The 24,929-nt window shown below is 41.4% G+C and overlaps 1 protein-coding gene across 1 annotated transcript; it reads left to right on the top strand.

Annotated features, from left to right (window-relative positions):
- Positions 1-24,072, top strand: ncapg2 (non-SMC condensin II complex, subunit G2). Its single transcript, XM_080793578.1, has 27 exons — positions 1-108; positions 431-544; positions 1,889-2,086; positions 2,540-2,651; positions 3,268-3,422; positions 4,102-4,236; positions 4,622-4,716; positions 5,427-5,583; positions 6,087-6,179; positions 6,832-6,957; positions 7,595-7,771; positions 9,344-9,496; positions 9,952-10,174; positions 10,849-10,946; positions 11,936-12,106; positions 12,459-12,529; positions 13,778-13,934; positions 14,882-15,052; positions 15,697-15,816; positions 17,170-17,316; positions 19,708-19,804; positions 20,201-20,391; positions 21,087-21,233; positions 21,931-22,034; positions 22,305-22,411; positions 23,189-23,291; positions 23,773-24,072. The coding sequence occupies exons 2-27, from the start codon at positions 467-469 to the stop codon at positions 23,834-23,836; spliced, it is 3,450 nt and encodes a 1,149-aa protein (XP_080649704.1). The 5' UTR covers positions 1-108; positions 431-466; the 3' UTR covers positions 23,837-24,072.
- Positions 24,073-24,929: the final 857 nt, after the last annotated feature.

Here is a 24,929-nt window from a genome sequence, read left to right as displayed (position 1 = left end):
CGGGCTCACAGTAAACTGACAACTGTGGGCGCGCGTTGTGTTGTGACAATAGGTTGTGACTAGCGCGAGCTCTGTCTGACAGACACAGATTCATTCATACACAGCAAGGTAACTAGTCTTTGTTTGTATACAGATTGTAGTATAAATATAATACATCAGTCTGGATGCTATGCTGAATAACTTCAAGGTTCTATCGGATATGCGCTGCTTCTGGTCTGATCGATAACTCCGTAAACCACAGACTGCCATGTTTGTTTACTTTGTTATGATCTTAATTTTGACAGTTAGACTCGGGTGTTGTTGAGTTGACAGTCGAGTTGACACATGTTAAGGTTGATTAGGTGTAATAATTACAACCAGCAACCCGCACCAGTATATAAAAGTATGTATTATTTATTATTATAATGTATCCTAATTAAATATATCACAGGCTGTACATCTGCCCGGGGAGAAGGCAAGCACAAACATGTCCAAACGTGAGGCGTTTTTAGACGCTGCCCGCAGCGAGAATGTGGAGGACTTCCTACGTTTAATTAAACTTCATGTAAGTAACGTTATATCTGCCATGTAGGCCATGGACCAGAGCCCAGCATTTCATTCAGCTGTTTCTCTGTGAATGATGAGTGTTACTGTTATGTTAGCCCTGATGCTAACAGACTGTCAAATGTCAATGGCAATGATCCAGTGGTGCTCAACTGTGTCCTTGGGTTCCACTTCCAGGTGGTCCCCAGCTAAATGATGGAGAGTTGGTAACCAAATGGACCCTTATAGATCTTTAACTGTCTCGAGGGAGTGTAAAATGAAACCAAATGGCCCCGTAAATTATTTTTAAACATTTGCATTATTAATGTACTGTACAAGAAGTCTATGCAATTAGAGCGTAGAAGAACATGTTATTTTTATCAACGTTTATCTCTCCTGGCTATTGTACTACATACAGTACAGCATGGAATTGTGGCCAAATCCAACTTATAATCCAACGATAACAAAAGATTGTACTTTTTGGGTCTGGCTTGAGGCTAAATCTCATCAAATGGTGGTATTACAAAACTATTTTAAAAATATCTTTTTATACATCTTAAAATTGTGAAATGGGACATTCTGCATAAAGAGTACTTTTACTTTTGGTAGTTTAAGTATATTTTGATGCTGATATTTTTGTACTTTTACTTAGACATGGTAGTATTCATGCTTTTAATCAAGTAAAACAGTGTGAGTAGTACTTCTTCCACCACTGAAGGACTGTTATATTTTCGTTCAGCTGTCAGACTTGGGATTTCGATCAGGCTAGATTGGAAAGAGTCTAGGGTGCTTCAAATGCTTGAGAGAAGAGGTGTGTTTTAAGTATGGACTTGAAGATGTCCATAGAGGGGGCAAACCTAACTGTTCCAGAGTTTCAGAAAAAATCTCTGTCACCCTTTTGCTTCAACCGTGTGTGTGTGAGACTTTGAGAAGACACACAGGTTTTGAGAAGCCTCTAGATCAGTGGTTCTCAAACGTATTGGGCTTCAGTACCCCCTTTTCTGCATTGCTGAATCCAAGTAACTTTAATCGACAACAACATCAAAAGTCCAGTTTTTATGTCAATATTCAGTAACAGTTTGCTAGTCAAACTGCTTAACCCGTACTTAATTTGGTTTAAAGATTTACAGAGCAGCACGTTCACATACATGTGTCAATGTTTTACCATTAAACATAGCGGTAAAATCAATGTTTCCATTTTCTCTCAAGTACCCGCTGTAGGCCTTAGGGGTACACGTACCCCTGTTTTGAGAAACACTGCTCTACAGTAGATCGCTGCTATTGTCACGTATACCGGTTCATTGCCCAGCCCTATGCGCTGACATTATGTTTCTGGACTGCACCCGTTGTTTTTTTGGTCGAGCAGAAGGAGAGAACGGACCCCTTTGACATCGGGGAGGTCGTGGAGGAGCTGTCCACGGAGCAGAGACACACTCTGTGGAGCAGACTGGACTCGCTGCTGGAGCAGGTGCTGGCCGCGGTGCCCCCGGAGCGCTGGAGCCTGCGTCTGGGCCAGGAGGACGCCAGAGAGGATGGCATGGAGGTGGACGCAGCTGTAGACCGGGTGAGTTTTTTTACAGCAGTGCTTCTCAAACGGTTTTGACTTACAGGGCAACTTTGTCTAAATTACTGTTTCACCCACGGCACCCCTTAAATTACACTGTTAATTTAGTTTTTGAAACTTTTGTCATATTACGGTTGGAGATGTCCCAATACTGTATCATTATCGGAAAAGTATCTGTATTGTCCCTTGTTTGTCATATCGGGTCATATTAGTATCGTATCAAAGGGTCATCCCTAATTACGGTACATAAATATGTGAATCTTCCCCCTAAAATACAGTATGTATGTCACGAGGGAGACTTAAGAGCCTCATATATGTGATTGCTATGGGCCTGGAAATGGGGTGAAATATTTTGGAAATGTTTCTCAAATGCTGAATAAATAATGAACCGTGATATCAAAAGGGTTGAACACCACTGTAATACATGGATTATTTATTTTGTGCCTTTCCTAGACACATGTCATGTCTGTTGTGGAAGGCGTAACACTGGTGACTACCTTGTCTATAAATGTCCTACAAGATGACACATATAAGGCTCTCCTGGCATGTGCCGACAGGCTTCACGGTGGGTGCACTTTATCAAGACTTTATTTCAGTCATTCCATAGAAGTCAGCACTCGGCATGTCTTTTATGGAAGCATGCCGGTGCACTCAAAATAGCCGATCTACAAGCTCACTATTGCACCTCCATGATCAATTAAGTTTGGTTAAGATTAAATCTCTCATCTATTATCTAATTTCCTTGCATGAGAGTATAGGTCTCTGATTTCCCCCCTCTCCCTACGCCTGTCACAATTATTACATAATCGCAATTATTTTTGATAATCAGGATTATTTTCGATAATCGCAATTATTTTGTCATTTCCATATTGAAAAATGTTACATACAAAAGCTGAAATAGCAGATCTACAAGCTTACCACGTGTCACTTTGTGGCTTATTGTAAGCTTGTAGTCAGCTTGTTCATTGAAATATACAGTAATTAATTTGTATATTTCAGTTATTGACATATCTGCCCTTTGCATTTTGCAAATGGAAATGTATTGTTTATTCACCATGTTCAATGCCACGAACGCAATTAAATCGTTAATAGCAATTATTTGTGTGATGACTAATTGTCAAGTTAAATGTGTAAAAGCGTGACAGCCCTATCTCTCCCCATGGCACGTATCGCACATCCAGATCTTCTGGGTTCACTGCCTGTGTCAGACGAGCCTCTCTACCTCCACCTCCTGAGGCTGTTTGAGGCCTGGTGGAAGAAAGGCCTGAAGAAGAAGGAAAAGTTTGGCCGCACCGCGTTCCTCATCTGCCTGCAGAAGACCACGGCAAAGAAATCTGTCAGTAATGCGATACGAACCATGTGGGCCCGTGTGAACTTAACCCACTAACTTATTCACTGCCAGCCACTTGCTTACCTTTTTAAGTAGTCGCATAATGTTCATCTCCACTACCCTTGTATAATCGGAGGGATGTTCGCGAAAAAACTATCGGTGTAAAACCGTGCATCCATTCAATAGCTAGATACAATTGAAAATAATGATTCAATGTTAATTCCTTAACGATTCACTCTCAGCGTTTTGATTCCTTAACGGTTCCCTTTAACGATTCCAAATGGACCCTTACAGGCGTGTAACGGTGGTCCTTGAAATTCAAACGTTTCTGAACCACTAGTATTTGTAATTGTATAGCAGACGTGAAGTCCACATAAACAGCCATGACGGTGTGATAAAACCGGTTCCGGAAACGGTTCCAAATGTTATTAGTCATTTTAAGATGGAGTAATGAAGTGGTCGAACTAACAATAGAATGTCCAGATTGACTCATCTTACTCTGTTAATTATTTTATTTGGGGAAATGGAGCACTAGTCACGAATCACAGTTTGGGACAAAGCGGTTCAGTCATGACATTTTATTTAGCTTTATTCCATGTTAAACTGATTGAAACATACATTGGCAAAGTAATTATTGCTATCAATGTACGCCATGTGCCTGTGTATTGTGTATGTTGCCATGCAGGGGGCTGACATCCAGAGACTGTGGGTCCTCCATAATGTACTCCTAGGCCTGGACTTCACATCGGAGGACAACAAGCAGATAAAGCACCTGCTGCTTCAGTGCTTCCAAAACGTCAATTTCATTAATCATGATGATGTGAGTGGATCATGGTATATGCAATATCGTCTATATATGTATAGCAATATCGTGCATGCAGTGGTGTAAAGTAAGTGGTACAGTACTTTTGAAGAATCTTTACTGCACTGGACTGTTTCCAATTTTCAACCTTTTTCTCCTCTACAATTATTAGTTACTTTTTAGATTTAAAATGTTATTAAAAACATACATTAATCACTTCAGCCCTATTTAAACCGTGATTATTGAAAATAGCTGATCTGCAAGATATCTAATTTTCCAAATACATTTATACATTTTATACATTACAAATGCATATTGACTAGGCTACTTGTGCTTTTGGTACTCCATTGTGCTGTATTATTTTGATGCCAATAGCTTTGTACTTTTACTCTGACTCTAACAGGGACAGCGGTTTCTGGTGTTTCTGTTCCGATGGCACGTCAGCTTCATCTGGATGATTCATGGCGTCGTCAAAAATCAGCTGAACTTCTTTAGCAAGTAAGAGTTAACAAACGTTTCCTCCAGTGGTTCTCAACCCCCGCCCCCCCATATTCTAATTGGGGACCCCCCCACCACCACCACCCTGACAAGCACTTAGAAATGTAGGAGTTGAGGCATTACATTTAGTTTGACTCGTTTCCGCAGATAAATATTGTGAAGATGGCAGAGCGTGTAGATCGGCTATTTTCACAATTCTACCTCTCTGACAATTTGGCAAAATATTTGACCAGTTTCTATGGAGATCTAATGGAGGTCATTGTCTCCATCAGGCCGAAGGCATTTGGGAGAGTATACGTCCTGTACTCCGTGTGTGTGTGTGTGTGTGTGTGTGTGTGTGTGTGTGTCTGTCCGTCCGTCCGTCCGTAACATCAGTAACAATATGAAGTACATCTCAGAGATGTACTTCATAATGTTACTGATCACGTTTCAGACCTTCTAGGCAACACAGAATGGGGTTTTCTTTTTTTAAAATTATTTCTACACAACTCTAAAGGTATTTTAATGACATAGTAAAATGAGTGCTATTCCCCTTTAAATTGTCACTTCACTGTCATCTGGGGACCCCCAGTAGGCCAGTACCCCCCCCCCCCCCCCCCAAAATAAAAAAACAATCACACACGTGATGACATGTTGAAAACCACTGGTTTACTCAACCGACCCAACTTATTACTCATTACTTATTACCCATGTTGTTGTTACTCCCTAAGAAACGTGACCACCCACATAGCGGACATCTACTTCCGAGCCTGGAAGAAGTCTTCAGGAGAGTTCTTGGACGAGATGGAAAACACCTGCATTCAGAACTTGATGCAAAGCGCCATCCTTCTCCCCAGGACGTCGCCTGTCTATAAAAAGGTCCTACAGGTAAACGTACCACCGGTTGATGCCATATTAACGGAGGGCTTAATTTAGACCTCCCAGAAACCTAGTGTGGTGCATGTTTAACTTTTTCATAGCTTCATAGACTTCTTTGACAGCACTGTCATCGCTGTCGTGTTGGATTCATGTTAATGTGTATACATTTAACAACTTAAACGTCAATACTACACCAAATCTCTTTGCTGAAAATAGCCGATTTACAACCTCACAGCTCCTCACGACGCTAGGCATGAGCTTATTTCTATTTAATTTTCTTCTCATAATACAGATACTAGAGTTCAAGTGGTTAATTTAAATAAAAATAAAATGTCTATCACTCATAGATTTGGCGGCCCCCCTGTAGTAACTCTGAGGACCACCTAGCGGTCCCGGACCCCCTGTTCAGCTTTAGACAAATTTTCATTTATCTGTGAAGTAGATTCTTTGCTGTTGTTTTAGTTTTCCGTATTTCTATTTGTGTGTTAACGTTCTATTTTCTCTGATTGTAGATCGTAAGCTGTTTCCACAGCAGGAAGTCTGTTCCAAGCGTGGATGCGATGCTTCATAAACTCTACAAGCCCATTCTCTGGAGAGCTCTAAGTGTATGCTGATTTCATTGACTTTTGGTTCAATTAACACATTTAAAATTCAATAGGGCTGCACGATTATGTCAAATCTCATTTATCTGAACATTGTAACGTGCATTGTAACAGTTGGCTGAAAAAAAATGTTAATTGCCAAGTTGAAATAAAATATTTTTAAACTTTTGATTGACAGTGCAGCCCTCCAATACTGTCTGTTCTTTCTTAAAAACATTGTCCCAGGATTTTGCAACCCATTTTTTCACCCAGTGTCAATTATCTAATAGTAATCCTGGGCACTACACTTCCTCTGCCAACCTGTGGAGAGCAACGATCTGACCTCATGCTTCCTTCTATGCATGAGGAGTCCTTTTCACCTGACAGGGCCCAGGGGATGTTTCCCCGGGTGGACGTAGCTCGTGGAAGGAACACGTTATTCCAACCAGTTCCTTTCCCCTCCATCAGCCGCCCCATCTGGCCAGGGGGAGGCAGTTTAGAGACCAGGATTACTGCATGTATTTTGTGAGGGTACCTAGCCTAGGGGACACGGGGAGAACATGCAAACTCCACACAGAAAGGCCCTTTTTGTTCTACTGTCTGTTCTACGCTGTATATAACATTTCTTTCTGGATAGACTAATATGATCTGGTAATTCATGGCTTCATTTCTGCAGGCTCCTAACTATGAGGTGCGTGCAAACGCGACGTTCCTTTTCACCGACGCCTTTGTCCTCCACGACCCCAATGAGAACAACGAGAAGATTGACGAGACCATTCAGAAACAACTGGACATGTTGATGGTGAGCACTCGGCACTGACTTAAAAAAAAAAAAGAGGATTTGCTATTGGCTTTTCTGCCTTTATTGATCGATACAAGCGAAGAATGACAGGAAAGAGGGAGAGAGAGACATGGGGAGATATGCAGCAAAGGTTGTCATGAACGGGACTCGGAACACGCAACACGCTGTCAGGCCAGAGCCTATATGTGGACTGTGCCTGGACCACTAGGCCAACTGGCACCCCACAATGCAACTTTGATGAGCAAGAGTAATGAGTAAAAACGTAACGACTTAACCCAATATTAAAATCGGGAAAGCATCGGTGTCATGTTAGATTAATTTCTACATTAATTTATTTTATACTTTATGTATAAAAAAAATAGCAGATATACAAGCTCATAGCGCGTCACTTGAAAATACTGATATACTGTATTTCATCATTTTATAAAAATAGTGGAAACGGCTGATTGTAACGCGTGGTAAGGTTGTTGATCTGTTATTTCTGCTTTCAATTTCTTTTGACGATTATGATGTGTGTGTGTGTGTGTGTGTGTGTGTGTGTGTGTGTGTGTGTGTGTGTGTGTGTGTGTGTGTGTGTGTGTGTGTGTGTGTGTGTGTGTGTGTGTGTGTGTGTGTGTGTGTGTGTGTGTGCTCTCAGGGCCTCCTGGATGACGTCCATCCACGTGTGCGCTCCACAGCGACACTGGGCGCGTGTAAGATCCTGGCCAAGTTCTGGGAGGTCCTCCCTCCGGAAGTCATCACAGACTTCGTGAAGAAGCTGCTGGAGCTGGTCAACGACGCCAGCTGCCCAGATGTCCGTGGCACTGTCTTAAAGGTGGGTCACGGCCCGGTCAGTACGCAAGGTATAATATATGCGTAGGTAGTTGTTAAGAAATAATCGACGTTGACCGGCGTTTAATCAGCCTGAAGGGCATTATTTCTAAACAACTACCGCCTCGTCATATATTATCCTGCTTATTCTACGACTACTTAAATTAATTAATTGACCCAAAAGTAACAACAAAACGAAGTATTTCCTTGCTTACGGTAATGAAAGTGTTGCGCTGGGCAGACACAGTCGCCCTGGAAAACAAGGAAGTGTTGATCAAATAGAATCAATTTTCAGTTACTGCATCGTCTATTTCTCATTATTCAGAAATAACACACTCATAAGACACGCTGAATTCAGTGATTGACCAGAAATCAAGCAATCAACCAAGCTGTGTATACAATTAAATATAAGCAATCTCTCCATTCCCTGGCTTTGGGACCTGGTGTACTCTTGTGCCCTCTCCTGGTGTACCAGGAGAGCAACACAAGTAGTCTTATAGACACTGTTATTTACCTCCCCAAGGTGAAACTAAATCTTGACAGGATTTCTAATGTTTCCACTACATCTCGGAGGCAAATATTTTACTTTTACTCCACTACAATTATTTGTAATTAATGTTACTAGTTACTTTTGATTATTATTCTTATTTTTATTTTTATTTTTTTTTAACTTGGGACATTCTGCATAGTGAGCATTTTTACTTTTGGTACTTTAAAGGGATATTTCACTTAAAGCCTAAGACCACTTTTTTAGAGTTTTGGGTTGTTTTCTTATATTATTATGGGCAAACTAGTCCATTCCATGAGTTATTTCGCTCCGTTATAAATGGAGTTTAGTTATAGTACAATGGGGTTGTAATAGCAAGTCTGATAACATTTATACCAAATACGTAAATACTGAATTGAGCAACTTAAAAACTGCCAGGGGTGTTCTCCTGAGCAGACATGACCCAAAACATTTTTGAAAGTGAAATATCCATTTGAGCACATTTTGATGCCAATGCTTTTGTTCTTTACTACATTTTGAATTCCTGACTTTTACGTCTGACGTCTACATTGGAGTATTGATACTTTTACTTAAGTAAAAAATGTGAGTACTTTTCTTTCCTCCACTGGTTATTTACCTCCCAAGGTGAAACAAAATCCTGTCCAGATAGCTGCTACAGTTGGCTCCTCCTGGCATGTGCAAGCTTTCACCAGTTCCACTAGCAGATAATACCAGAGTTTAAGTAGATTATTTCTAGGCATTGCTTTTGCTTGTCCCTTTCATATTTTTGTATTGCCCAAGGAGGGACATTATTACCATTGCAAACAATATTTGCAGGGGGAGTGCTGTTGCCACTGGCCACTAGGTATTAACTTTTGGACTCGACATGCTCACACAAATTAGGGAAAGCATAACAAATCACACCAGGAGCTTGAATTACATATTTTAGCTGGCCCTTGCTAAGCGATGCGATGTGATTTAAGCATTAGGCCCACCAGCCCACCTGCAAACAGGATTTGTGTGAGAAACGCCATTGGCAGCTGGACAGTCTTTGCAATAATTCATGGTTGGTTTGGTTGTGTCCTGCAGTGTGTGGCCATCATCCTGGACAATCCTCTCAGTCACCCATTGATGGAAAAAGTCCTGCCTACTTTAAAGTACAGTATTCACGACAAGTCTGAGAAGGTCCGTGTGGCTTTCCTTGATTTGCTTATCAAGGTTAAGGCGGTGCGAGCGGCCAAGGTGAGTGGGTGTTTTTTAGTTTGTTGCATATGTGTGGCATTACTGTATATATACCTATTTATATAGTTATTGTTTATATGTATGGTTGTATATATTTTGGAATCCATATGCTTTTGTAATGAATATATATTTTTATATAGTTGTGACCTCATTTAGAAACGGTTGCATGTTGACTTCATATAATTGGTCCTCACTAATGTTCATGATAAAATGCCATAAAATGCGCAAAAAGGTCCGTCGCTCTGGCGTGCAAAGGGTTGAGTCCAATGGCCGTTGTAATGCATTGTGGTCGGCACTTTGGAATATGTTTTAACACTACAATAAGCAATTACACCGCTTAAGTGGATTTTCATGACAAGCAACTCGGCATTGCGTGCAGTGGCTCAAAGGTTAGTTAAATCTCGGCAGTGAGATCTGGATCACGATAGTTTCTCTCTCTCTCTCCTTGTGTTCAGTTTTGGGACGTGTGCAAGATGGAACACCTCCTGGCGCGCCTGGTCTCTGACTCGCCGCCCGTCTCAAAGCGCATTGTCAACCTCATCTTCAAGTCCTTCTTCCCCGTCAACGAGCCGGACAAGGTCTGGTGCAGCCGGTGCGTCAGCTTCCTCCAAACCAACGGCAAGGCTGCCAGGAAGTTCTATCATTATGCCCACTTATACACCGCCCCCACCAACATAGGTGAGTGCAGTCAGCTGGCAGATGTACTGTTCTGCCTCTACCATGGCACACATGGTCTGGGGATGCTGTGAGTTCTAGGTGGGAGACAGTCGTGAGAACACCTGTTCTATGGAAGCGTGCCATGCACCAAAAACACAGACTACTGTATCTACAAGCTCTGCAACGTTTTGTAATCTTCTAGATTGTTCATTTTCGCTAATTCGTTATTTTAAGATTAAAACAGTGGTCAAACTTGAAAACATAATGCATTATGCATGTTCAGTCTTCCAGACGATCTCAGAAAATGCAAAGGTTAAATATGCAATTTCTTCAACTGGGTGGCTGTATGGCCAGTTGGCCACCAAAACATCATATACAGTATTGACATATTGTGTCCATTCACACTGTTCACAAATCACAGATTAGGCTAACTACTTTACTTTCTGTGTGCTTTAAATGCCACTGAAGTGAAGAGAAAGAGTTACTCTCTTTCTTGGCCTGGATTCTATAAAAGTGAAATAACACAAAATGCTCTAAAACCTTTTCTCATCACACACATTGATTGCTTTTTCACCCTTATAGCACTTCTGCATTTGTACTGTTTTTGTCATTTGACAGACTATTTACTGACCTCTACTGTCCCACTCGCCATGTAAAGTTTATTCGTACATTTTGCTTTGCTTTTTGTTCCTCAGTGAAGCTGATACTGGCTATTCGGCGCATTCTGAACAAATGTGTATTGGAACAGGGGGACATGAGTGAGCTTAATGAGACCAACAAGGAGAACAGCATTGTAAGACGGAGCAATTTATTATGTACTGAACACTACTAAAATGATTGAGTAAAATTATTCTGTATGGTGGCTGTGTGCATGGTTTCTTTTACACTATCCTGATCGTGGAGTCCACACATATCTTGACCAAAAAAAGAAAAACAAGAACATGACAGAAAGGAGGAAAAATGGCGACATTTACAGACAAATGTACTATACTCCAGTGTAATATTCCATAAATGCAGTGGTTCCACTAATGAACTGAACTGAAATATCCACATTGTACTAATATTATAATAGTAATTTACTTGATGATAATCATATCAAGTAAGAAAAGGGACAAAATAGAGACCGCAAACAACAGACTATTGTTCCATGAACATTTATTGGTGTCTTGAGACCAGAGCTCTTCGTCAGAATGGCAGACGGTTTGAAGAAGCGTTCGACTCTCGAAACTTCACTTGGTGGTATCCCAACACATATACTCATCATTACAGCAGTATAATATTTTATTATGTCATGCACAGCGCTTTGCTGATCGCCAATGGCAAAGCACCTTGGGAGCTACAGCATTATATAGTCACACTGAATCCATGGATTAAAGTTCTCATTCGCCACGACTGATGCTTTAATTTGGATTCCAATAGAAGCCAGCATGTCTTCTATGGAAGGGCAGTGAAAATAGCCTACAAGCTTGGCTATCTTCGGTTATTTCTTTCTTAAAGCATTAAAGTGATCAAACTAACAATGTGTTCAGAACTTTAGCATCTTCCATAAAACCCTAAAGGTCTCGGATATGTCATAAAAGCAATCTGTGATTGTCTTCACCTTCCCTGGTTGATATGTAGAACAGCAGGAACAATACTAAAAACCAGATTTTACATATTGTGTTAATTGTTTGGGAAACAGCGCTAGTCCCACAAATCGCATAATGGGTTTTTTCATAATATTGTATTTTGCTTTAATCCATGCATACTGTACATGTTCATGGTGAATCCTGGTCTTTGCAGGGTGAAAACCCTCTGACTGTGGGAGACATGGCCCTGGTGGCCGGCCTCCTGGAGGTTGTGGTCATCTTGTGGAGAAGTGTCAAGAAGTCCCTGGAGAAAAACGTCGAGTCCCAGGCGTACACCACTGGCAAGTTCAGCAGGGTCATGGCCAAGTACTTCAATGTGTTCACGGTAAATCATGGTCTTATGGTCCTTATCCACTTCATACTTTTGTTCTGCAACAAATGGCAAAAAAATCACACTGAGCTTGTAGATCTGCTACGTTTAATCACTTTTCCTTTTAAGTGGTTTAGAGTAAAAGCGGCCATGTCTTTCCGGCACCCCAGAGCTTCTATTTTGAAGGAATCCCGGCTCCGATTGTGTTAATGAAAATGTTTGCCTATAATTACATGCCCAAAATAGGGAATGGTGGTTAATTGAATGCAAGTCACTTTTGGGGATGCATTATATTACCGTTTTAGGAAGGTATTCTCTTTCCTTTCTCCCCACATCGTCTTTAATGCCACCCCTCCTTTCCGTTTAGGATGAGCGCTGCACTGTTGCTCTGACATTCATGGCCTCTCTGATGCCCCCGCCGTCAGTTCCAACATTCAGGTGAGAGCCTCTTTGTCTTGTTGCAACTGCAGGTCGCATTAACTATGAAATCGTCCGTTTTTTGTCAGTCAGTCAGTCAGTGTATGAGTCAAAATCCCCATACATGGGGAAAGCCCCCATATATGGTGCCCAGGTTATCACATGACATCGGTGATGTAGAAGATCCCTGGTGTCATGATGTCATAGTAATTGCGACTTGCTGTCGCAATTAAGACCATCAATGGAGATCACTGATGTCATCAATATTGGCCAGCAACTCTACATCTGACCTGAAACCCTTAGATCTCCAGATATGGATATATGTCAGTACCTGTTCTGACATCTGATTCCATATGTTTCCCATCCATCCTTCCTCTTCGATGTCTCCCTTTTGACTGATACCTGTCCATTCAAACTCTAGACGGGCCTGCCCCAAAGTTATTAGTGCAGCTGCTCCTGGAAGCCGGTGAAAACTAGAGTTCTCAACAAGCCCGAAAATTAAGGCCTGGCTGCCACCCTTAGATATCCATATATGGAGCTGACATTGCCTGTTCTGACATTCCATATGTTGATCTGACGCCCCCCCCCCCCCATGCAAAAGCGCCAGCGCTTGCCCAATAGTCTGCTGTCACCCAGGCGGATATATTGATCTAACCCCCCATTCCAAAGCGCCATCTCTCGCCCATAGTCTGCTGTCACCCAGTCGGATGTGTGCCCTAACGTCACGCTAAAGTCTCTCTAGAAGCGTTAATATTCCAAACGAGAGGCATGCTGAAGTCAGAAATGATGTATGTGTATATATAATATATATATATATATATACACTGGTGTGTGTGTGTTATTTCGTTGGGGCTTTAAGAAGTTAGGCGGGGGTCAAACGCCGTTCTACTGAAGCAGGAAGTCACTGAGTCACAACATTCTGTGGGCTTAATTCACACAACATCAACAGATGTAAACAAAGAAGATATTTACCGTTTGACCCGCACGGCGGGTAGATCGTTATGGAACGCTCGGCAGGGAGTTTATGGATTTCTATTTTTACTTTACTGAAGTGCTTCCAATTTTCTACTCCACTCCATCTCATAGGCAAATATTGCAATTTTCAAATGTAATATATATTGAATATATAGGTAATATATTCAATTTGAAAATGGACGATCTACAAGCTCACAGCATGCCTTGAGCTTGTTAGTACTTAGGGCCATTTTCAAAGGAATTGTATACATTTTACACATTTGAAACCTCAACACCTGTCTTGTGTGCCCCCAGCCTTGGAGTCCTGTCCAGGTTGAGGAGGATGGAGTCTGGAGCGCTGCCGTCCGATTTCAGCCACATCATAGACTGTTTGTGCGGCTGGGGCCAGGCCAATGACATCATCCAACTTATCACCGACTGGCTCGCCAAAGCCTTGTCCAACAAGACGGCGGTGAGTCGGCACGAAACATGCAGCTCGATTTGACTATTGAGTCAAAGGGCTGTCCTTTTTCTTATTGCTTATCCTTGTGCTTCATAAAATGAGAGACAGTTGGCAATTGGCATTACAGTTGTTCCTTCAACTTCAAAGAACTTTATTTTTCCTTTCAGAAACTTATGTTGTGCAGTGGTAAAGACAACAAGAAATCACAGTACACACAAACACAGTTACTATATAAAATATACATAAAAACGACTTTTTAAGTCTACTTAAAAGCATAATATATTAAAAATGTACAAAAGTACTAATAATTAAAAATCTAAATATATACTGTATGCAACCTATGCGTATATCACTATAGTCCATCAGGTGGAAAGGGGGGGGGGGGGGGGGGGTTGTTTGTTAGAGATTCCAACGAGGAGGAGGGGGGGGGGGTTGTTCAGCCTAGTTGTTCAAGAGTCTGATGGAGGTGGGCACAAAGCTATCTGAGCCCCTTTTTAGTAAGTTTTGATGCTCTGTATCACCTGCCTGAGGGCATTAGTTCGTAGTGGTTATGGAGGGTGTGTGTGTTGTCCTCAACTATTTGAGAGGCCTTCTTTATTGTCCGTTTTTTATGGATGCTGCTGAGTGACTTCTGGTCCCTCCCAATAAACTTGCCGCTGATCCTAACCACCCTGTCGAGAGGGTTCCGGTTGATGGCACGAATCACATTCCGATGCCTATACCAGCATCGGGTGGGAAAAGCTACAGATGCTGCCTAACATTCTGGTATTGTTGTTGTGAGCAGAGTGTCAAAAACCACCAGATGTTTGACAGATAAGCTTCAGAAACATATTAAAAACTCAACAAACATGATGTTGTGTGGAGCGGGTCTTCAACAGACGGGTGATTCAGATAACGGACAGTTTTATCCAAGCATACATCTCAGTGGCTTAAAGTTGTCTTTCTATCAACTACAGAGCAAAGATGATAACCGACATGCGGTGCGAATCCAGGAGACGGAGGTGGCCAAACCAGAGTTGGCGCTAGCGTACCTGGAATATCTGCTGAGTCATAAGTTGACTCGGGTGGATGTGCCTCTGAACCACGGACCACTGAGGCAGCTCCACAAAGTCCTTGAGGCTTGGAGGGTATGTTGTTGGTTTAATTCATTGACCTTTAATTTCATCCGTCCTGTTATATCCCTTACATCTCCATACTAGAGTGCTGAAGTCCTGACTCCTGATGTCAGAATCAGGTATGCTTTACAGGAGAAGATACATGAACTTATGTGATGTTTGTCTCAACTTCACGGCAGTGTTAATTTTGACAGCAATTTTAGATTTTGTTTAGTCGCCATTTGAATAAACGTATTTAGTTTTAGTCATATTAATCATCTCAAACGTTTTAGTGTTAGTCTAGTTTTAGTTGACTAAATCTAGTTTTGTTTTGTCGACAAATGTATTTTGGCAGGCCTCGGTGGATGAAAATAGACGATTACAAATTCACAAGCATCACACTGCGACGTATTGCAAGCTTGTAGATGGCAATTGAGTATTTTTAGAGCGCAACCAAACATTACATGTTTTTTAGTTCTACTGGATCTCTAGTCATTTTTGATTTGTTGATGAAATTGCCAATATATTTGCTTTTTATTTACTTTTGGTTTTGTTTTCGTCAGTGAAAAAGGCAGTCGACGAACATTTTTCATCATAGTTTAGGTCTGCGAAATAAACACTAGGATCCCACTGTAGAGGTGCATGAACTGAACAGTGTGTGGTGCTTGTCTCAACAGTCGGTGCTGTGTGCTCACCTCCGCTCCACGGAGGAGATGGATCCTGCCTATCCCACTGTGGAGACGTCACTTAAGGCCTTAACACTCCACGGCCGGCTCAGTATTCACCTGCAGCATTATGTGAGTTAACTCCCTTTTATTACATGCTTGGTTGAATGCTTGATTCTGATTAATTGGTCAATCTCTGAATTCAGCGGTGAGTTATGTCTTGATAATGACCGCTCTGCTCTATAACAGATCTCTGCCTAATCAAGCCCTCTGAGCACCAGCTGCGCGGGTGCGCCCGCTTGATTTACTGCTGTCTCCAACATGACAGCCATGTAAACAACTAAACATACACGTACACACATACACACACTAGTGATACACAATGTCATTTACATTTAAACATTGCTCTCAAAAATGTTTTTGAAAACATTTGAGCGAGAAATGGACTACCCGAAAATTGATTAAATTTGATCAACTCACTTCCTTGTTTTCTGGCCAGACGCAGCCAGCGTCTGGCCAAACTCCTTGTCGGTGAATTATCTCCCGACATTGACTACCTAGCCAGATATTATCCCTTACTTATCAGACTTACTGCTTGTGACGTAACGTTCCGCCATATGGAATCTAATTACCTTCCGCTCCTGGCGGAATGCTCCGTCTGATGAGCTTTATTATTGATATCAAACCGGATCGCTGATTTCAATTTTTTGGCCTTTCCTTCTTTAGCGATCCTAGACCGGGTTGCACAACCTCGCCCCCGTCCGCATCCCATTATACAGGCTGACTAAAAGCTGAATAGCTCGAAATCTACGGAGCTCTCCGTGGTTTGGATAACCGTGCGATGTTCGGAGGCCTTTGCTGATTATCCGGTGGTCTAGATGGAAACATTGGCGCTTTCTAGAGCAAGTATGGCTCTTTTTTAGCTCGCTAGCATTGACGCTATTTATTTAGCATTAATATGGACGCCCACAACAGGATATCCGTCCTGTGTGTTCACCCTCTAAATCGCCTCGGCAGTCTGAGGTTGGCTTTGCGTCCAGCAGGTGGCAGTAAACCTACACGCCGCTTGGTTGGATGCTTGATCCTGACTGGTTGATTGCTGAATTCAGCAGCCAAATCTCTGGAAAATGACAGATGGGTTCAATAACAGGCCACTGTCTAATCGAAGGCTCAGAGCACCTGGCTGCGCTGCTTGAATGTTTTACCGTATCCAACATGATACATGATGACAGCCATGCAAACAAACACCCAATGTCATTTACAACTGTCAAGAATGACATTTCAACTTTTGAAACGAAAATTGACGATGCAATAACCAATTTTTCTTTTTCTATTTGAAATCGCTTTGCCAGGCACAGCTGAGTTGCCTGTGCCTGGGATCGAGCGCCGTGATTTTTGTGCAGTGATTATACTAATTAATTAGGAGAAAGATTTTTCTTTCATGGCACTCCATCTTAAAACCCCTTTTCTTTTTTTTGTCTTCAGGTGTCGGAGGGTCGTGACTTCCTGCAGTCTATAGAGCACATGGCATCATGGGTGACACAGGCGGTGCTCCCCTTATTGGCTAGTCACAACGAGGGCGATGAGACTGAGCCAGACGCACAGCTGGACCTGGCCAGACAGACAGTGGAGGTGAGTTCTAATTGTTACGCTGTAGGCCAGGGCAGTGTAACCACACGTTGCCAGTAGTGGGACTCTGGGCTTGACGTGCCGGGGTAGCTTGTACACAACCCACAATCTATCTGGTCTCATGTGGTGTGAGTCTGTAATCCATTTCCTGGAGGACTATAGAGGGTATGCACGTGACATCATCATTATACCTGAAAGTTATGCTGGACCAAAAACGACTTTCTGGATTTGACAGCTCATACATACAGTACAAACAGAAAAGTCCTATGTGATTGCATAAACAACGTTAAACTCACTTTACCACTCGATTTGCCACTCACTTTAGTCATGCACATACCCTCTATAGGTTTTGGGGAGAGGACTAACAAACTAACTTCACCCACCTCCCAAAGGCCAGCAATGGCACAAGGGTTGTGCCAGGACCATTGACCCGGCCAGGCTGCCACGTGAATAGATCTTTCTACAGAAATACCAAACCAATGAACCAGTTGCTGGGGGGAGGATAGATGAGGCCAGGGCAGTCGTTCTCAACCTTTTCAGGGTGTGACCCCCCCACTTGGAATTGTAGGAGTCTGTTCCATTGTGAAAATCTAAACTCGGCAACAAAAGTTCGGAAACTTAACTTTGGTCCATTATTTTTTAATAATACCAATTGGTGTTGTATTTTATATCATTGTAATAGTTGATTAGTCAGCTTTACAATGAGGTATAGAGTGTAAGGTTTGGGTGTTCGTGGAATGAGCAACACAGCTAAACATGTGGGTGTAGCGCCTCTAAAAGATTTGCCAAAATGGCAAATGGTTGGTATTCAACCCTTGCTTCAAGTAGCTTAGTTTAGTGGATTGGATGATTGCACACTCAAACAGTAGAAAAAACCCACAGGAAATAACAACACATATTGGCCATTTTTACACTTTATTCATTTTACACAGTGTTAGGGAACTCGGTGGGTGGAAGTTCCAAAAGCAGCTGCAACAGCTTGGCATGGTATGGGGCAGTATCTGTCTCAGAGGCAAGACAGAACTTGAGGTTGTCATCATTGAAGGCAATCTCAAATGCAGTGAGATATCTGGATGAGATTCTGGAGCCAGTGGCGATCCCATATCTTCAGAATCTGGGACCTAACGCCATCCTCCAGGATGACAACCCTACAGAGCCAGGATCATCCCAGAGTAGCCTACGTCCACAATTTCGGAGTGGAGTGGATGAGATGGATGACGTGAGTCCAGAGTGTAAAATGAATAAAGTGTAAAAATGCCAATATGTGTGTTTTTTCCTTATTACTGAATTAGCAAAAACGTTAGAACAGTCTACAGCTCCAGGCATCCCCTTGGCAAACACAGAAATCAAATGCTTACTTTACGCGGATGACCTGCTGCTGCTGTCCCCAACCAAGGAAAGACTACAGCAGCAACTTGATCTCCTACACAAATTCTCCCAGACATGGGCCCTGACAGTGAACCTAACTAAGACTAAAATCATGATATTTCAAAAAAGGCCCAGCCGCCAAAACCACCAATTTTTCCTAAATACAATCCCACTAGAACAAACAAAAAACTATACCTACCTTGGCCTAAACATCAGCAGTACAGGGAACTACAACCAAGCTGTAAATGACCCGAGAGACAAGGCAAGAAGGGCATTCTATGCCATCAAAATAAACATAAAAATAGACATCCCAATTAAAACCTGGCTTAAAATACTGGACTCTGTGATAGAACCAATTTCCCTCTATGGTTGCGAGATCTGGGGACCATTAGCAAACCATGATCTTGAAAAATGGGATAAACACCAAACCGAGACCCTACACACAGAACTCTGCAAATCCATTCTCCGTACCCAGCGAAAAACACCAAATAATGCATGCAGGGCAGAATTAGGACGATACCCACTCATAATCAAAATAAAAAAGAGAGCACTTAAGTTCTACAACCACCTAAAAGAAAGTGACCTAGATGCACTCCATAACAAGGCACTCACACACAGTGAAACTCTAGAGAGATGCCCCCTCAGCCATCTGGCCCTGGAACTCCGGGCACAAACACAAACAGAGCCACGAGATAGTAAACCCATTGGACTAAACCAAATTATAAAACATCAAAAGGAAAACTATCTGACACATTGGAAAGAAGCAACACAAAAGCAGAGTAAACTAGAATGCTATCTGGCCCTAAACAGAGAATACACAGTGGCAGAATACCTGAGCACCGTGACCAACCCAAAACAAAGAAAATCTTAACTAGGTACAGACTCAGTGAGCACAGTCTCAAATGCAGGTCATTTGCAAGTGAATATTATATGAATTCAACATGGGGTGTGTAATTGATAGAAAATAAATCATTATTTGGTGAACTACTATTTGGTTTTTTCACATTTTTTCACTGTTTTTACCAGATCTTCCTAACAGTCTGCCGAGATGCCGTCCTGCTTTTAGGGGACGAAGAGTTCAAGTTTCAAATCCTCCACTTGTGCTCTGGCATCCTTCAGTCGGGTAGGTGTCTTGAATTGATCGGCAAGTCTTTGGTCACAGAACGAAAAACTAATTGAATATGCTTTCTTGGGTTTTAAATCCTTGAACTGTACCCTCCTGTGCTTTTTTCTGCAAACTGTTAAAGTATAAAGTATTCAATCAAATCAATCAATCAACCACTATTTTATACTTTGGCTATTTACTTAAAAGGCAAGCACATAGCGCATCACAATTTAACATTTTTAACTCAAATATTTGCTTCTGGGGGTTTCTGGAACAAAATACATGTAATACCTATAATTTTGGGGAAAGTGGAATCGGCCTCGGGTCTTTAATGGGTTAATGCAAGATCTTGAGGCTGAGCATCTTCTCATAAAAGCTCTAAAAAGTGTTCATGATGTGCGTTTGTGTTTCCAGAGAAAGGCTGCCTGTGTGTGTGTCTGGTGCTGTGTGTTCTGACGGAGATGGCGAGGACAGATGTACCCCAGACCTCAGAGGACCAGCGGGACCCTGCAACGGTCAACCTCAGGGTGGTGGACAGCATCTTCCACAAGATCTTGGGGCTGCTCTCTCTCCGTCTCAGGAAAGACCCAGAAGGGGGAAAAGAGGTGTGACAATACTAGCCTGTGCCGATGAGGTTTTATTTTCCATTTCATACATTTATTAAAGGCAGCAGACTGATGTATCGGGTTGCACTGTAAATCGGCTATTTTTTGGTGCAAGACACCACAGAGAAACTATGTTCAAATGAGGTGTAGCCTCGGTACACATTTGCTTCAAAAACCAGGAAACCATAGAGTACTGTAGAGGGAAACCCATTAGAAAATCTGGCATAGGAAGTGGCAGTCAACGTGTATATCGCTAACCAATAAAGATCCTTTCAGACGGGGAGTGAGTGACGCAGGTATTGTCGTCTAGCAACAGGCCACAATCCAGGTCTAGTCGCACACAAAACGAGCACGAACGTGACAAATTCACGGGACCGCACATAATCGCCCCTCAACTTCTCTGCATGTTCAAAATAAACACACTCAGTGAAAATGAATTACTAGGTGTGTCAGCAGTCGCTTCCTGTCTGAAAAGGCATAAACAGTGCAAAGGGGTGTTGCTCTAAATTTGCCTAACCTGTAATGTATATTTGGCTTCTACATTGATGTGTATACTGTATACTATAGTCAACATTTGAGTGCAAAGGTTGTGATTGTTGGGTAATTGGTATTTGTATGTCCTTGTTTGTTAGTAGAGAAATTACTTTAACGTTGACTTCTATTGTGAATTTGTGATCCCCTTCTTTGTGTTCTAGTTGTGCAACTCGTTAGTGCCTGGCCTGGCAGACTTCCTCCAGGTGGTGCAGACCTGTGAGGGAAATCCTTCTAACCCTCTGAATGACCTGATCTTCTCCACTGTCTTCGCTGCCGTCATCGTGGAAAGCCAGTATGTGCTTCAGAAGGTGTGTGAGAGATTTCATAAGTTAGATTGATTATTTTGAATTCAGTAACACAAGTCCGGTGGTGGGAAAAGTACTCTCATTTCTAACAAAGTACTTGAGGGCAAAAGTATTGGTATCAACATATACTAAATGTACTCATTATGCAGAAGTTATCATTATGTGTAACGTTTTTAAAAATTGTTTAAAAATGGCAGATCTACAAGCATTTTCAAATGGCCAAAGTTTAAATGGGGCTGAAGTGGTTAATGTATTTTTTGTAATAATAATAATGTATTTGAATAATAATTCAAATAATGAGATGCAGTGGAGTAGAAGTAAAAGTATTGAATTGCCTCAATTACCAAAAAATTCTACTTGAGTACATTATACAAGTACGTTATTTCCACCACTGGAAATAAGCCCCTTGTTTCCAAATGTCCTTTGCTTGACATTCTCTGAAACAGCTATAGTGAGTGAAATAAAACAAATGCTCATTATAATTTTACATTACATGTTTCCATATCACTATAGAATTATAGCTTTTCTTTTTTTTACCTGAATTGGCAGCATGCGTTTAAATTACAATAATGAGGTACTTGCTTAGTTGCTTTATGTAGATTGTTGATCAATAAAAGTAATTCCCTGGACACACACAGTGGGAGTCTCCCCATCCCCCAGCACATCTACAAACAAGATTTCTGTTTTTTTTTTTTTTTAGATTTCCCATCCTGAAGGGGTGATAATCCCAGAGACTGTGGAAGAATTGCGTCCTGTGTTCGGCATCTTGATGACTGCTGTCCTCAAAGCTCCTGATGTTACCAGGTAACTGCCTTGTTAGAACCTGTGTGTTAACTACCGGTATGCTATTCCCTTATCCATAGGCTTTTAAATTTGTATGTTTATTATTATTATTATTATTATACAGATCAGTTCCATAAATCAGGTGGTTTGAAAGAAATTTAGTTAAGTTATGCTCAAGAGGAAGAAAAAATAATAAGACACTCATGAAGCCACAACATTGAATAGTGTGTTTCACAGCTATAAATCTAAACGTGGGTGTGGGCTTTTATTCATTTTGTTCCCCCTTTACAGAGCCTTTTTGACAAAGATCGCCTTAACTCTGGAGTCTGAGGTGGAGCCCATCGACAGTATGATTGACCTGGCAGCGGTCCTGCACATCTTATCTGTCATCAGCCACAGTGAGTTCACATTGACCATATTTGCACTGCTGTCATTTTATCTCATCACGGAGGGAGCTGTGCTGAGAGTAAAATGGCCGCTGTGTTAAAGACATAGTGAAAACAATAGATGGCAAAACCAAGAAGCTTGGTTTTGCCACCCGTTTGATTCCCATAGCTGCACGTTCCTCTGACACAGCTGTTTCACAGTTGATTACAGAACTACGTTTTTCATTGAAGATGACATCCAGAGTCCAGACAGTGTATTACTCATTTTAAACGTAATCTGCACGCTAAAATGTGTATCTGAAAACGTTATAGGTCAGAAATAAGCCACGTAGTAGCATGCTTTGGCTGGCTGTCTCTCTCACTTGTAAACAAACGGCACTGCACATTGTGTGCAGCGGAGCTACTAACGTCACATAGCCTGAAGGGATGCGACACTCTGATTGGTTCAGAAACATACAGGCTTCCGTTTCAGACTAAAATTGCAGTCTGACTTTAACCATTTAGCGTATGAGTTTATACTGTAAATCTGTCCCTGGGGGACACCTGCCAAAGAAATAGGGTTAGAGGAGTAGTTCACCCAAAATAAACGACTTTGTTTATTTTGTGTATTTGACTTTCAATTTACTCCTGGAACTACTCTTTTAAGTGGTTAATACCGTACAGTCGACATTTCAAGGCATGCTCAGTTTAGTGTCCTCATTGTCTGTCCCAATAACAGAAAAGGTCTCTTTTGGATCACTTTTTGGAAAAGATGTGGGTCAAAAATTTGATGTGTGACATGCGTTTCAGCCGGGAAGTTCAAAGCAGGTTTGAAGAGAGCAGCCCTGTCTCTGAACAGGAAGCTTCAGGCACATTCTGCCATCACAGCAAACCAAGACGGAGACATCCCGAGGTAAGGAGCAAGATGTTCACTCCGGTGTTGATTCCGTCGGCTAAAACTATGACGTAAAATGTCCGTCGACTATCTTTTTCACTGACGATAACAAAATAAAAACTAAGCTATGAGGACTACAACTAAGACTAAATATACTGAAAAAATTCAAAACTAGACTAAAATGTGGAGTGGAGAAGAGCAATTCAGAATTTTCAAAAAGCAGATGTCCGGGTCACGCTGCAAGCTTGTAAATCTGATATTTTTGGATATCCGTATATAACGTATAGAATACAGAGATGGTGGTTAAAATGTTGTCAAAATGTTTTGATGCTGTATTAACACATTTCGCTGGGGACCCCCTGAAACACCCTCAAGGTCCCCTGAACCCCAATTTGAGAATAATGTACAGTATATTTCTATTTTCTTCACCAAGGAAGAAAATTTGTAAATTTTTGCCTGCTTGGATTGTAATTCATTCTTACATATTTTATCCCTACAGGGCCATTTATGCTTCTGCAGTAAAGAAGTTGAATGACATTCTGGATATACCGTCTTCCCTCTAAAATGTTGGGCCTATTTTTCTTAATCCCACATGTTCTCAAGAAGGTGAGAGCTGTTGTATCATCTAAGATAGTAGCCTCTTTTAGACACACGCTCAGGTCCACCTTCACATGAATTGTCCTTTTAATCGAACATAATAATATACGCATTGTCCTTTGTTGTTGCTGTTTGATAACTATGTTTCGTTGTTTTTGTACTATCTATTTGTACACTATATTAAAAACATATTTTATGCATCCTCAAAACCTCCGGTGGACCCTGTGAGCATTCCTCTTGCCTTTCAGAAATTTGTTGAGCACTTTTGCTGTTGGCATACATGAGAAATAGCGATACCAGTTAGAGATAATTTGATTATGGTCAGTCATTGGATTGTGGAAACATTTCACTATGACAAAGTTATATACCTTTTCGATAATCATTTTAATGTGTTAATGGAAATGTACTGTTGTTGTTTGCTTGCTGGCAGAAACGAAAGAGTGGTTATCCCATCTCCTACTACTCTGTCAACATTGCAGTACTCCATTTAGAGTGAATTGTGGCTAAGAGAGCACCCAGATTACCGATTATTGTTCAATTAATATTTGTTGCCATTATTAACACTTTGCTGTAAAATTGTACACCTTTACAAGATGTGACTCGTTTCGAGCTTGTGGATCTGCTATTTTTTAATTTGAATCCTGAAAGGTTAAAAGTTTTATGAACACTTTGCTCTAAAATGTCACACCTTTACAAGATGTGACGCATTTCGAGCTTGTGAATCTGCTACTTTTGGTATTTTTTAATTTGAATCCTGAAAGGTTAACAGTTTTGCATTTGAACATATGAAGTTTCCACCTGACAGACGATTTGAAGGTGACATCAAGGGACCACCAGCAGGACCACCCAGTGTACTCTGCAGCTAACCTGGAGCTTTTTAACTTTTTATCCTCTTGTGTAGTATGATCTAGTAGGGCGTTCATTTATGAAAACACAAATATATTAGATAAGCGGTTTCTGCCCGGCAGCATAATAGTGTAATCATTTACACCACTTGATTGTATTTGGCTGCGGAGTGGACCCAATGTGATTTTTTTATTTTTTAGATTTTTCAAATAA

This window comes from Protomyctophum bolini, assembly GCF_963924005.1.
Source record: "Protomyctophum bolini genome assembly, chromosome: 21".
Taxonomy (NCBI): Eukaryota; Metazoa; Chordata; class Actinopteri; order Myctophiformes; family Myctophidae; genus Protomyctophum; species Protomyctophum bolini.
This window is presented reverse-complemented; position numbering and strand designations above follow the sequence as displayed.